The sequence below is a fragment of the Aotus nancymaae genome, unplaced genomic scaffold, assembly GCF_030222135.1.
Source record: "Aotus nancymaae isolate 86718 unplaced genomic scaffold, 86718_ANA_hifiasm-v0.15.2.pri h1tg000025l, whole genome shotgun sequence".
Classification (NCBI taxonomy): Eukaryota; Metazoa; Chordata; class Mammalia; order Primates; family Aotidae; genus Aotus; species Aotus nancymaae.
Window position 1 is genome coordinate 6,988,465 of NW_026988438.1, and position 15,408 is coordinate 7,003,872.

The 15,408-nt window shown below is 36.3% G+C and overlaps 1 protein-coding gene across 1 annotated transcript in view; it reads right to left on the bottom strand.

The window, feature by feature from the left end:
- SCIN (scinderin) overlaps positions 1-15,408 on the bottom strand; it is a 72,161-nt gene that overhangs the window by 36,631 nt on the left and 20,122 nt on the right. The window contains exon 4 of the mRNA XM_012450728.2: positions 11,775-11,924. Coding sequence (XP_012306151.2) covers positions 11,775-11,924 — 150 coding nt within the window. The remainder of the gene's footprint in view (positions 1-11,774; positions 11,925-15,408) is intronic.

Below are 15,408 nucleotides of genomic sequence, written 5' to 3' on the forward strand. Positions count from 1 at the left end.
TTCACTGACTTTGGAAAATATTATCCTCTGATAATCTAAGTCGGATAAAAAACTAAGTTGGATAAAAAGCTAAGTTGGACAAGAGGAATAATGGAGAAGAAAAAACCACTTTTCTTCTCCAGTTTCTTCCTTTGAGGCAGAGGGAAGATGAAGAGCTATAGGGCATTCCTATGATGAGAACATAAGCTAAACCTCCAGGGGTATTTTTTCTTTGCTCTTTATCACCATATAAATATACATATATACACATTTACATGAACTTCTTTAATTTTATCTCATCCTTTGAGGAGAAGGTAAATAAACCTGATTTATGTATAACTTTAATTCAATTTGGCCAAGTTTTGTTTTAATGGCAAAAGACTTGGGAAAACTTCTTTTTTATCTACATAATCCAGAAAATTTCCAAGCATCATATTTTAATTAAGCAAACTCAAAAATGGCTCTTCAGGTACTCGGAGCCACATAAAAATATTTGCATAACTTTTATGCCACCATTAGGAAAATGTATATCCTTTCCAAGAAAGTGTGTACCCCAATTTCCCTGAACCTATTGCCTCTGTAGTTTGGATGAAGGGCTGAATGCTAACAGTAAGAGATACAAAACAAAGGATTAAGCCAGGTGAATCAGTCCATTTTCACACTGCTATAAAGAAATACCTGACACTGAAGTCAGGTCGTTTAACTGAAGTGAAGGTTAATTAATGAAGAAAAAAGGTTTAATTGAGTCACAGTTCTGCATGGCTGGGAATGCCTCAAGAAACTTACAATCATGGCGGAAGGTGAAGGAGAAGCAAGGCACGTTTTACATGGCAGCAGGAGAGAGAGAGAGTACATAGGAAAAAAAAACTATCACCTTTAAAACCATCAGATCTCGTGAGAGCTGCTTTGCTATCATGAGAACAGCATGGGGGAAACTGCCACCATGATACAATCACCTCCCACCAGGTCCCTCCCTTGACATATGGGGATTACAATTACAGATGAGATTTGATTGGGGACACAGAGCCAAATCATATCACCAGTCCACTGAGTAAAAACACTACTATTAAAACCAAGTATTATATGGAATGTATAAAATGAGGGAGGCATAATTATCAAAAATTTCTGGCAAAGTTTTTGAAGTTATAAAATAACTTCACAGCAGTTGGGATTTCCCTTGCTCTGTATGTTTAAGATCACATTGTCTGTAAGAAAGACCACTTGGGTGTGATCTGCTTATTCTTGTTTCTACTTGAGCAAATTACATACCCTCTCTATGACTCATTTTCCTCATCTGTAAAGTAAGGATGTAGCAGATGCTCTTGGTGCTCTGCCCATATCGCCTTGATCTAACTTAGACATCATTTGCAGATAATGTCTTAAAGCTCAAAGTCTTCTGCTTTCCACATGGCAGCATTATCTGGCCGCGGAGCTGTCTGTAGATATGTTGTAGATATTGTCTTAAAGCTCAAAGTCTTCTGCTTTCTATCTGTTGGCATTATCTAGCCATGGACCTGTACTGTGTCTAAATACAAGGCAGACTGGAGGTGCTGGGACATTAAGAACTAAGGAGCAATTCTCAAGCAATGAGTGCTGGGAGTTACTGGCTAGACCCAGCAACCACTCAGCCTTCTGAGGGCTCATGGCTGAGGGTGTCTTTGGGACTTAGCCCCAGTTGCTCACTGTAATAAGGCATTTGTTAACAAAATGTTGTCTCGCTTTACTCCTACTTGGTGCTATCGGGATCATCTTTCAAATAACAACCTGCCCCCAAGTTCTTGTCTCAGAGTCAACTTTTGGAGGAACACAACATAGACAGGGAATAAAAAAATGCCTTCATTTCATATTAATTGTTGTAAAAATTAAATCCTGTAAAGCCCATAGAAGAGTGCTTCTTCTATGGTTAGCGCTGAATGTTTTCAGGGTAGCAGTTGTTAGCTCTTTTGCAGCAATTAAAATTCATTTCCTAGGTTATTTAATTCCTGTGTTAATAATAAGAAGCACTCGTGCGCTATCAAGAAAATGTAACACAAAGATTAAGGAATAAACAGAAAGTTCAGCCAACCAGTGAGCCATTTGCATTTACCCGTGTAGAACACGAGATGAGAGAAGTCATGCCATCCCCTAGCAATGGTGTTCCATAACAGTGAATATCACAATGCAATTGTAGAGCATTTGCTGCTTGTTGCAAAACTGTTTTTAATCAATATATTTGTCTTCTCTACATGCAGTATATCAGACATCATTAAAATGTATTTTTGATAGCAGATTGCTTTTTAGTTTATTCATTGCAATAGAGCATTAATATTTAATTTCTCTGTGATGCATAGTATATGACTTCAGTTGCCAATATATTTCTATGAATTTTTTCCAGAATTATCCATGAGCACAGAATTCATACATGTATGTGTGAATACATTCAATTAATTTCTATATGAATACATACAGATATTAATATATTTTAGCAGCATGTTAGTACCTTTTTCATGATTAGTAGATTATGGGATATCCAACTAATTAGTATCCAACACTAATTAGTAGATTATGGAATTTCCTATTAGTTTCCACTGAGCAGAATAATGTATTTACGTGAACAAACCATGCTTTCCTTACTAAGTCACTTTATAGTCTTTTAAATAAACATGTTGTTATATATATATATATTTTCAAAATAATGTTATTCTAGAAATTCTGATGCATTAGGTACCCCTGCAAACATAATGGCAATTCTAATACAATAACAACTGGTTTATACAAGTGCTGTCAATATAACCCAATTCCAACACTCTGTGATTCTAGACTATGGAAAAACAGTGCTTGGAAGCACAATCCAGATGGCCTCCATTTTAGGGACTTCTTTCCAATATGTGAGCATATTTCCTCATGATATTAAACAAATACTTATTAGCAAATACATACTAAGGAGATGTGAATTGCTGATTCTTGCAGATTCAACATTTTCATATCTGGGGTTGGCTAACTCTAAGCACAATATGTAAGAGGAAACTGATATAAAGTAAATATTATTATTTATTATTATACACTTAAAAACTAATTTACAAAATGAATGCAAGAAATTGTGAATCACTGAATCAGAGATCTGGCCCTTTTCTATCTGTGTTTGGCTAATTCTTAGCACAAGGGATAAGATGAACTTGACCTAAAATTACTGAAAAAATACAGTCCAACTGTTATTTTTTATTATATATTATCACTATTGTAACAAGTGGAATACTAAAAGGATAGAATAGAAACCTGCCATTATAGTTCAATATTTATATTAGCTTATCAATTGAGATAGTTGATAAGCTAATCGATGTGGGAGGAAGATCCATCCCTCTCCCCTGTCCTACCCATTAAACCCATTTGTCTTGGAACTGCATTGTCCTATTTACAGAGTCTATCGATTTTCCCTCACTTCAGCTGCAAGCTAAAGGGAAAATTACCTCATTCAGAGATGATTGCCAAGTGGTGTTAATTTGGACTGACTATATAAAAGTGGTACCTTATCTGTAAGGTTAGAAGTCTTCATGTTGAACTTTGGTGTGACAGAGGGGTATTATCTGAAATGTTATCACTTTATTACAGCATATGGTAAACTGTTACTATATGAATTTCTTATCTTTGTTCAGAATATTTCAGCCTCCCCCACTGGATGAATTGGTGAGGAAGAAAATGTGTAACCAAATTCAATATTAGAAATCCAAACAACAAATTCATTAAACTAAATGACAACAAATAAGTAGTGCCTTGAACAGTGCCCAACAAACAGTAAGCCATCAATACATGGTTCATCTAAATAGCTATAGCAACTATAGTGTTCCTGAGAGCATCACAACCTTGGGGCAGGTACTCCTTGTTACTGTAATTCTTTGGATTTCAGGTGTGTACTAAGTATTATTGCAGTAAACCAAAATGGAGAAAATGCATTAATACAATGCAACAAAGAGGAGAAAGCAAGAGAGTCTTACTTGCTTGTATGTCTGATAGTTCATCTCTTTTCTATATGCAGTGTAGCCTCAGGACTAATTTAGAGAGAGTTGCAAATATACTTGCTCCCTTTAACTTAAAAACCTTTGAATAGTAAGTTAGTAAATGGACCTCCTCTTTCCCAACGATTCTCATAGTAATGTTATTTCAATCAAATGACAAATACTTGATGAGCAGTGCCTGTGTGCCAGGCACCATGCTACATGAATGAGGGATTCCAAAATATTTAAGACATTGTTCAATTTCCCAAGGACTTACAAAAAGTCCCAGGAAAATAAACACGGGATAAATAAGGGAGTTAAAACTACTTGGAAAACACACAAGTGTTTAAACCCAACTGATATGTCAGACAACTCAAATTTCCATTCTTACAAAGTGCAGAGTTTTGACTAGGAATGAAAAAAGTAGGAGAGCAACAGAAAAATAGTTAAATGACTTATTTTTTGTGTGAGTATTACAAACCCATAAAGCAACCTTAATCTTATGTTTAGGAAACCAGTAAAACCCACTCTTGTTTCCAGATGCAATGTGATTTTATTTTTAAGAGACAGGGTCACTTTATGTTGCCCAGGCTGGAGTACAGTGACTATTCACAGGCCTGATCATAGCTCATGGCGTCCTTGAACTCCTGGACTCAAGCAATCCTCCCACCCTCTGGTCCCAGCTTCCCAAATAGCTGGGACTACAGGTGTACACCACCAGCCTAGCTGTATATTTATTTATACCATTTTCCTATAAAGCTTTAGACAGTTTCAAAAATACTATATACATTGTTCCAAAGTGGTCATGAGGAGGATTTCCACAAAGCTCCCCATTTCAATTACTAGTACTTCTTTGGTTCATTTGATACAACTCTACAAAGATAAATAGAGAATGATTAATTTATCTAATCAAAGATTACACCCCAGAAATGAAGCTCTTTCCTCTCTCTGTAGTATCATTTTCAAAACAATCATTATTTAAATGTACAACTGTATTTTTATTAAAATATGAAAATATAAATCCATTGCAAGTCCAGTAAACTTAGGACAAACATTTCCACAGATAAACTTTAAGGAATGTTGACAAAATCCAAACTTCCAAATTCCAATTTAATTTGGTAGTCTTACTTTGTATGCTGAAATGTATGAATGTTCCAATGATTAAATTTTTAAAATTTAAAAATCACTCCTATTTCTGTAAATTTAAATTGTGTAAGACCTTTGGAAGCACTAGCAATGTGCACATCCTTTTGACATTAAGATTGGGGGAAGAATAAGACAAATGTATTAGATGACTCAGTAATAAAGCACTGTATCTCTGTAGTTCCTTGGAGTTCATGGTGCACATTCACCTTTAGTCCAAAGCAGTGAGCAGTGGTGGCCCCAATAGTTCCCAAAGAGGCAGCACTGGAATTGCAGGCAAGAGCCAATCAGAGTATCCAGGGCAGTGGGCAGCAGTGTTACATGCTGTCCTGGCCAGAAAAGAATTTGAGTTTTGTGACTGCTGGATTTTAAAAGGGGTGATGACATAACCTGAGAAGGACGTAAGGTAACATGCATTTTAATTCACAGATGAAGAGTTTTAGATACCAGCTACATGTTTCCTACTGTGTGGAGCACTTTACTTGGAGTATATGCTGCCTGCCTAATATGTGGAACAGTATTGCACTAAGTATAAATAAGCTCAAGACTTGTTTGTCGTTTTTCAAGAGGCTAGTTGTAACTATCATCTGAAAAAATAAGAGGAGCAGAATATTTGAATTATCCTTTGTAAATACCAACCGCCCTTCTATATAAATCCAGTTGGTCTTAAAACTTATTTTAATCAGTATATGAGTTTGTTCATGTCTACATCAACAATATCACCTAAAACAAGGGAATTTTTAAAGCAAGACTATCTTTTAGAAAACAGAAAATCAAGCAAACTTAGTTTCTGGAACTACATATTTCACAGTTAATTGTCTTAATTATCCAAATATGAGTGATCAATGAGTTACAGCTGTGAAGGCTACACAAATATAAAGGCAGTACCTTCCCTCAAGAAATTTAGTATTAATAACATATAATTGTATTTTGCAAAATACTTTGAGGAAAAAGGCTAAAATTTTACTCTGCCTAAATAGACTAAGTAGAGTACATCTCTAAAAGATAACTTAAGAACTATTTTCCCTATTCAACTCTAGTTTTTACTAAAATGACAGCCAGATAAGCATAAATATCCCATCAGCTTTCCAAGAGAATGGCTGAATACATTATTTTGTTTTCATATTGTCAATTAAGACCTATACAAACAAGAGGAACACAATTTTGGGCGAGAAACTTTGGAGGTTAATCTAGACGATGCTAATATTGTAAAGTCTAAAATAGGATTTTTATCATGAGAAGTCTTCCAACATATTGTGATATCATTCTATGCTCTCTGGCCTCTGAGGACCCTCATGATTTATTTCCATACATTCTGACTATTTCTAGTGCATACTTATCTCCTCAACCAGACAATAAAGTAAGTAGATTCTTAACCAACCCAATGAATAAACACTTATTAGTGAAGACATAATATGTTATTCTGATTTTCTTTTTTTAGGTCCAAAATCTGAAACAATGATTGCACGTATGACTTTCCAGAGAGGCTTGCAATCAATTTTATAAAAGCAAGAAACCTGGCTGGGCGCAGTGGCTCACGCCCGTAATCCCAGCACTTTGGGAGGCCGAGGCGGGTGGAGCACGAGGTCAAGTGATCGAGACCATCCTGGTCAACATGGTGAAACCCCGTCTCTACTAATAATACAAAAAATTAACTGGGCATGGTGGCGCGTGCCTGTAATCCCAGCTACTCAGGAGGCTGAGGCAGGAGAATTGCCTGAACCCAGGAGGCGGAGGTTGCGGTGAGCCGAGATCGAGCCATTGCACTCCAGCCTGGGTAACAAGAGCGAAACTCCGTCTCAAAAAAAAAAAAAAAAGCAAGAAACCTAACAGTTCAACAACACAGCATCTGCCTACCATCTCCCTGTAGTATTTTTACTGCCACTATTTCACCACCAGCATTTACAATGATTATAGGCTTAACAAATTCATTAAACTATATTTAAAAAGTCTTTTCAGATTAAAAAAAATAATTTGTTGTTTCAAACAACCTGCCTCTTCTTCACTTTATTCTTTTTTGTATCTACCAGGTGCTGGTTTTTTTTTTTTTAATTGCATTTTAGGTTTTGGGGTACATGTGAAAAACATGCACGGTTGTTGCATAGGTGCATACGTGGCAGTGTGATTTGCTGCCTTCCTCCCCTTCACCTATATCTGGCATTTCTCCCCATGCTATCCCTCCCCAACTCCCCACTCCCCCGCTGTCCCCCCCACTCCCCCCCAACAGACCCCAGTGTATAGTGCTCCCCTCCCTGTGTCCATGTGTTCTCATTGTTCAACACCTGCCTATGAGTGAGAACATGTGGTGTTTGATTTTGTGTTCTTGTGTCAGTTTGCTGAGAATGATGGTTTCCAGGTTCATCCATGTCCCTACAAAGGATGCGAACTCATCGTTTTTGATGGCTGCATAATATTCCATGGTGTATATGTGCCACATTTTTCCTGTCCAGTCTATCATCGATGGGCATTTGGGTTGGTTCCACATCTTTGCTATTGTAAACTGTGCTGCAATGAACATTCATGTGCATGTGTCCTTATAGTAGAACGATTTATAATCCTTTGGATATGTGCCCAGTAATAGGATTGCTGGGTCAAATGGAATTTCTATTTCTAGGTCCTTGAGGAATCGCCACACTGTCTTCCACAGTGGTTGAACTAATTTACACTCCCACCAACAGTGTAAAAGTGTTCCCATTTCTCCACATCCTCTCCAGCATTTGTTGTCTCCAGATTTTTTAATGATTGCCATTCTAACTGGCGTGAGATGGTATCTCAATGTAGTTTTGATTTGCATTTCTCTAATGACCAGTGATGATGAGCATTTTTTCATATGTTTGTTGGCCTCATAAATGTCTTCTTTTGTAAAGTATCTGTTCATATCCTTTGCCCATTTTTGAATGGGCTTGTTTTTTTCTTGTAAATCTGTTTTAGCTCATTGTAAATTCTGGATATCAGCCCTTTGTCAGACAGGTAGGCTGCAAAAATTTTTTCCCATTCTGTTGGTTGCTGATTCACTCTATTGACTGTTTCTTTTGCCGTGCAGAAGCTGTGGAGTTTGATTAGGTCCCATTTGTTTATTTTGGCTTTTGTTGCCAATGCTTTTGGTGTTTTGGTCATAAAGTCCTTGCCTACGCCTATGTCCTGAATGGTTTTGCCTAGGTTTCCTTCTAGTGTTTTTATGGTGTTAGGTCTTATGTTTAAGTCTTTAATCCATCTGGAGTCAATTTTAGTGTAAGGTGTCAGGAAGGGGTCCAGTTTCTGCTTTCTGCATATGGCTAGCCAGTTTTCCCAACACCACTTATTGAACAGGGAATCCTTTCCCCATTGCTTTATCAGGTTTGTCAAAGATCGGGTGGTTGTAGATATGTTGTGTCGCCTCCGACGCCTCTGTTCTGTTCCATTGGTCTATATCTCTGTTTTGGTACCAGTACCATGCTGTTTTGATTACTGTAGCCGTGTAGTAGAGTTTGATGTCCGGTAGTGTGATGCCTCCCGCTTTGTTCTTTTTGCTTAGAATTGACTTGGCTATGCGGGCTCTCTTTTGGTTCCATATGAAGTTTAAGGTGGTTTTTTCCAGTTCTGTGAAGAAGGTCATTGGTAGCTTGATGGGGATAGCATTGAATCTGTAAATTACTTTGGGCAGTATGGCCATTTTCACGATATTAATTCTTCCTAACCATGAACATGGAATGTTTCTCCATCTGTTTGTGTCCTCTCTTATTTCGTTGAGCAGTGGTTTGTAGTTCTCCTTGAAGAGGTCCTTTACGTTCCTTGTTAGTTGTATTCCTAGGTATTTTATTCTCTTTGTAGCAATTGTGAATGGCAGTTCGTTCTTGATTTGGCTCTCTTTAAGTCTGTTATTGGTGTATAGGAATGCTTGTGATTTTTGCACATTGATTTTGTATCCTGAGACTTTGCTGAAGTTGCTTATCAGTTTCAGGAGACTTTGAGCTGAGATGAGGGGGTCTTCTAGATATACAATCATGTCGTCTGCAAATAGAGACAATTTGACTTCCTCCTTTCCTAATTGAATACCCTTTATTTCTTTTTCTTGCCTGATTGCTCTGGCTAGAACTTCCAGTACTATATTGAATAGGAGTGGTGACAGAGGGCATCCTTGTCTAGTGCCCGATTTCAAAGGGAATGCTTCCAGTTTTTGCCCATTCAGTATGATATTGGCTGTTGGTTTGTCATAGATAGCTTTTATTATTTTGAGATACGTTCCATTGATACCTAGTTTATCGAGAGTTTTTAGCATAAAGGACTGTTGAATTTTGTCGAAGGCCTTCTCTGTATCAATTGAGATAATCATGTGGTTTTTGTCTTTGGTTCTGTTTATGTGGTGAATTACATTTATAGACTTGCGTATATTGAACCAGCCTTGCATCCCCGGGATGAATCCTACTTGATCATGGTGGATAAGCTTTTTGATGTGCTGTTGCAATCGGCTTGCCAGTATTTTATTGAAGATTTTTGCATCTATGTTCATCATGGATATTGGCCTGTAGTTTTCTTTTCTTGTTGAGTCTCTGCCGGGTTTTGGTATTAGGATGATGTTGGTCTCATAAAATGATTTGGGAAGGATTCCCTCTTTTTAGATTATTTGGAATAGTTTCAGTAGGAATGTTCCTCTTTGTATGTCTGGTAGAATTCGGCTGTGAACCCATCTGGACCTGGGCTTTTTTTGGGTGGTAGGCTCTTAATTGCTGCCTCGACTTCAGACCTTGTTATTGGTCTATTTTTTTTTTAATGAAAATCTATAAATCATATAGATTTATTTTTTCCTCTGGTTTTTGTTTAAGCTTTCTTACTAATGTTTACAGAAGGATTAATCAAGGAATAAAGTTTGGGACCTTAGGGCTAGTGAAATATTTAATTTTCCTTTACATTCACTGATTATTTTAAATATGAAAAGAACCATCATGAATAAAGCTTTACATAATTTATGATCAGTCATTCATGATAAATACATTTGCAGTAAAAATAAGCTCAGAGTAAAATGTGACTTTAGTTACAGAGTTATTTCCACATACAGGATTGTCTTCCTATTTAGGCACATGAGCCTCTAAAAATAATAAAGATACAGAAAGGAGGGTGAGCACCCATCCTGTTTCCTGAGATGGTCTTGTTAATGATGGTTGTGTCCTGTCTCTTTAGTGCCCCCTTATACTCTACAATGTGCTTTGCTTTGGAGGATAAATTTATGGTCACTCTGGAGATAAACCATATCAAAACTGTGTGAAAATAGTGTGATCAACATCTGAAATACTTCAAACTAAAGATAAATTTCTCAAAAGACTCTCAGAAAAGTTTGAATTTCAGTGTTGAGCACGTTAATGTGTTAGTCAAGTTCCAAAAATTCAGCATTGAATACAGAATAATGAAAACAGGCTCATTTAATTGATTAAAATATCCTTGCTTTCAAGCCATTACTAACTTTCACATAGAGAGACTATGTTTTTAAAGTTTTTAAAGTTAAATAATTTTAAAAGAACTCCATTTAAAATGGATCATTTAGGCTGGGTGTGGTGGCTCACACCAGGAATCCCAGCACTTTGGGAAGCCGAGGTAGGCGAATTACAAGGTCAGGAGTTCCAGACCAGCCTGGCCAACATGGTGAAACCCCATCTCTACTAAAGAACAAAAAATTAGCCAGGATGGTGCTGAGTGCCTGTAGTCTCAGCTATTCAGGAGGCTGAGGCAGGATCATCGCTTGAACTCGGAAGGCAGAGGTTGCAGTGAGCAGAGATTGCGCCATTGCCTCCAGCCTGGGCGACAGGATGAATCATTTGAAAGGTCAAATTTAAACTATATTTGAAAAGCTTTTAGATTTTCAGACTCTAACAAAATCACCAGTTGCATTAGAGTCTCAGAAAAATGAATGATTTTTTTTTTAATTGTAAATGAAGATACTGTGTATGTGTGTGCGTGCGCACTATAGACTGATTTGGACCACTTCTGAAGTCTACTAGTTCCCTTCTAAGAAAAATATTTACTATCACGCCTGTAATCCCAGCACTTTGGGAGGCTGAGGCAGGTGGATCACGAGGTCGGGGGTTTGAGACTGGCTTGGCCAACATGGTGAAACCCCATCTCTACTAAAAATACAAAAAAATTAGCCAGGCATGGTGGTGGGCACCTGTAATCCTAGCTACTTGGGAGGCTGAGGCAAGGAGAATCGCTTGAACCTGGGAGGTGGAGGTTGCAGTGAGCCAAGATCACCACACTGCACTTCAGCCCAGGCAACAGTGCAAGACTCCGTCTCAAAAAAAAAAAAAAGAAAGAAAGAAAGAAAGAAAAATATTTGCTAAATGCATAAAACATACAAAGTATTGTAATGGAAATGAATTACATTGAAATGCAACTATTAAAATATCAATATATATATTTCAAAGTTTGATAATGTAATATATGAGCTTTTCATTAACTCATTAAATACTAGTAAGGAACAGATCTAATAGCAATAATAATTGCCAAGTAGCAATGAGTGTAAATGATATTTTGAGGTTGTCTACGATAGCTGTAATATGATCTGAAAAGTCACAGGACTGTCCATGTTACTCGTGTTTGTTGATTACTTTCACAGTTGGAGGAAAGGCTATACACGCGCGCGCACACACACACACACACACACACGACTTCAAGTGGTAGCCCTTTAACAAACAACAGGAGTCCCCATACCTTTATAAGTGCTGATGGTTCACTTCCTTCTTCCACGACAATTAGTTCAGACCTTCCTTTCCTTTCATTGTACCGAATGCCAGTAGCTACCTGGTTTGCCTTCAGACGTTCATATTTGTTGCATGAGGAACCACACCATTGATAAATTTCCTAAAAGAAAGAGACAGATCTGTTGACTCTAAGAATATGAGAAAGACATTCAGCCTCAGTGTAATACTTATGATTGTTTAAGAAAAAAAAGGAAAATTAAATGACCTATTGTTAAGGTGCGTATGTAATTGTTATACTTCATTCTGCATCCTGCTGCTTTCAGTTAGCAGTATAAAGTAAGCAGTTTTTAAGCATGGAAAATATAAATATGTACATCTACATTCTTTGTGTATATAATCTGTAAATTACAATTTATAAAAGTAAACATATGGATTAAATTTGAAATAATAAATATACCATACTTCAGAAAAGTAGTCAAGAATCTGTTAAAATAAGATACTCTTGATGATCATAAAATTGATATAACACTTTGGTTAAACTATTCATATTTTTAAACTAACAAATACGTATTGTATATATTTATTGTGTATAACATGATGTTTTGATATATATGTACATTTTGGAATGGTTAAATCAAGAGAATTGATATATGCAAAGCAATTTAACAATCCTTATCAAGAGACATAAAAAGAGTGATATTGTCCCAGTAATATCACTATCTGGCACTTACTTTAATAAATTATTCATAAAAGGATAAAAGCACACACACATACAAGGGTTTTTATTGCCATGTGATTATATTGGTGAGGCATTAATTGATGCCTGAAAAGGCATTAATTGTTAAAGAATAGGATAATAGTTATATAAATTATGATACATAGGGAAAATTTGATACTTAACTGTTAAAATTATACTTTAATATCAAAACATGAATAAGTAGAAACAGAACATCAGTGTGATATATTGTGGAGATTATATTAGCTACCACTTAGACTAAACTACTACATAGTTTAGATTTTAGTATAGTGTCCAGAAGGTATATAAATAAAAATGTAAAATAATAATAAAAAATATCTCCTCCATTAACAGGGTTTACCAAAAGAAAGAAAGAGAAGTTGAACAATACCCAAACCTGGAGGGGCTGTTGGAATGGGCATTATCACCCACTATTTGGGTGGTATAAACTGACACAGGTTTTGTAAGGGTGGTTGAGCATCATTATCAAAAAATTAAATGTGCTTTTAATGTCAAGAAATTCCATTTTTATGAATCTGTACTACAGAAATATTCAAACATAGGATATATGTAAAAAAAAAAAAGAAACAAAACAAATGCCCATCAATAAGAGGAGGGCTACATAAATGTCATTGCATGGATACTGTACACTCCTCTTCAGTAGTTAGAAATAAGGAAAAATGTTTAAATACTTATTTAGAAAATTAGTGAAGGCACATCATCAAGAATACAATTAACACATAGAAAAATACATTACATTTAAGTAGAAACAAAAACACAAGCTCCGTCTCTGTGTTTGCACAAAAAAGAGATAAACAGTTTTAAGAGAGTCAGAGGGCATGCATATGCAGAAAGAAAGCCTTCAATGCTTATTGAATCTAAGTCAGTGATTTTTTTATGTCATATATATTACTAAGTGCTTATTATGCTGGGGATACAGAGATAAATAAGAAAAAACTAGCAAGGAGAGATGGACAGGTAGAAAAATTGGCTAATAATACATTTGCACCATGCTTGGTTTTCAAAACATTCCCACACACATTTCATTAATTCACCATACAGACTTGTGGTTCAGTGTGAGGGAAATGGACCTAGGCTGCCACTTTCTGGGCATTTGACAGTGTGTTTGCAATTTTTGAAAAGAGTAAATAAATGAGTAACATCAAAATAAAACATCCAGGGAAATGAACTCTTTTCTCTGATTACATTTCCAGCCGAGAGTCATTTCTTCACTCAAAAAATGATCTACTGAGTGCCTAAAACGGAGCAGTGTCTCCTGTAGGTACAAGAAGCACAATTCTGAACAAAGTAGGCTTGCAACAGTCTCTCTGACCTGCCCCCTTAACATCCCTGATGACCTAATCCACAGTCCTCTTTAAGAATAAAAATATGCATTTTAGCAATGCAAAACTTTATAAGAAATAAAATAAAAATGACTATGTCTAGCAATCGTTTTCTCTCAAGAATCAAATACAGTTATTTATTATGGTCAAAGAGTGTTTCTTTCCTATTTCTAAAAGAATAGTGTACTTCTTTTGTTTCTTTTTAACCTCTTTTCTACATCTGATCATTGGACTATGAGGTTCACATATGGAGGTCATTTGAATACCGTGCCAAAGTTAGCAGTTATAAAGAGTAAAAATAAATGGCTCCCAGTCATCTGTCAACTCTTAGCCACTGAGCACTAAAATCAGATAATGGAGTAGCAAGATAATTTTAAAAAATAGATGTGAGCCCTTACCTTAGGAAATCTTAGGTGTGTTCTGGGCAGCTGTGTTTATCAAAAGTTCCCCAAGCGATTCTAGCATTCAACCAGTGCATACCAGGTATGATGTACTCTGAGCACACCACACCTGTCATGCACAACAGGGAATTTGTAACATCTAATTATCCAGTGCAACTCAGTAGACTTTTCTGCTGAGCACAAACTAGTGTTGTTTGTTTTGAAAACAGTTTACTTATACTTGACTCATGACAGAGAAACACTGACCCTATAAATCAGAATATTTTTCCCTACATGTATCTTTGCTTTTGTTTTTAATTTTTAATTTTAATAGGTTTTTGGGGGAACAGGTAGCATTTGTATAGATGAATAAGTTCTTTAGTGGTTATTTCTGAGATTTTGGTGCTCCCATCACCCGAGCAGTGTACACTATATCCAATGTGTAACCTTTGGTCCCTCGCCATCCCTCACCCTCCTGAGTCCCCAATGTCCAATGTATTATTCTTATGTCTTTGCATCCTCATAGCTTAACTCCCATGTGTGAGTGAGAACATACGATGTGTCGTTTTTCAGTCCTGAGTTAGTTCACTTAGAGTAATAGTCTCCAATTTCATCCAGGTTGCTGCAAATGCCATTATTTTGTTCCTTTTATAGCCAAGTAGACTTAAATCTAAGAACTGAAACCATAAAGATTCTAGAAGGGAAAAACCCTTCTCAACATTGGCTTAGGCAAAGACTTCATGACCAAGAACCCAAAAGCAAATGCAACAACAACAACAAAAAGGTAAATAGATGGGACTTAATTAAACTAAAAAGCTTCTTCACATCAAAAGAAAGAACCAAGAGTTAACAGACAACCCACAGAATGGGAGAAAATATTACCAAACTATGCACTTGACAAAGGACTAATATCAAGAATCGACAAAGGACTAATATCAAGAATCTACAAATAACACATCAGCAAGAAAAAAACAAACGATCCCATCAAAAAGTGGGCTAAGTATATAAGTAAACAATTCTCAAAAGAAGATATACAAATGGCCAATAAACATATGAAAAATGCTCAACATCACTAATTATCAGAGAAATGCAAATCAAGACCACAATGCGATATCACCTCACTCCTGCAAGAATGGCCATAATGGAAAAATTAAAAAACAAAATAGATGTTGGCATGGGTGTGGT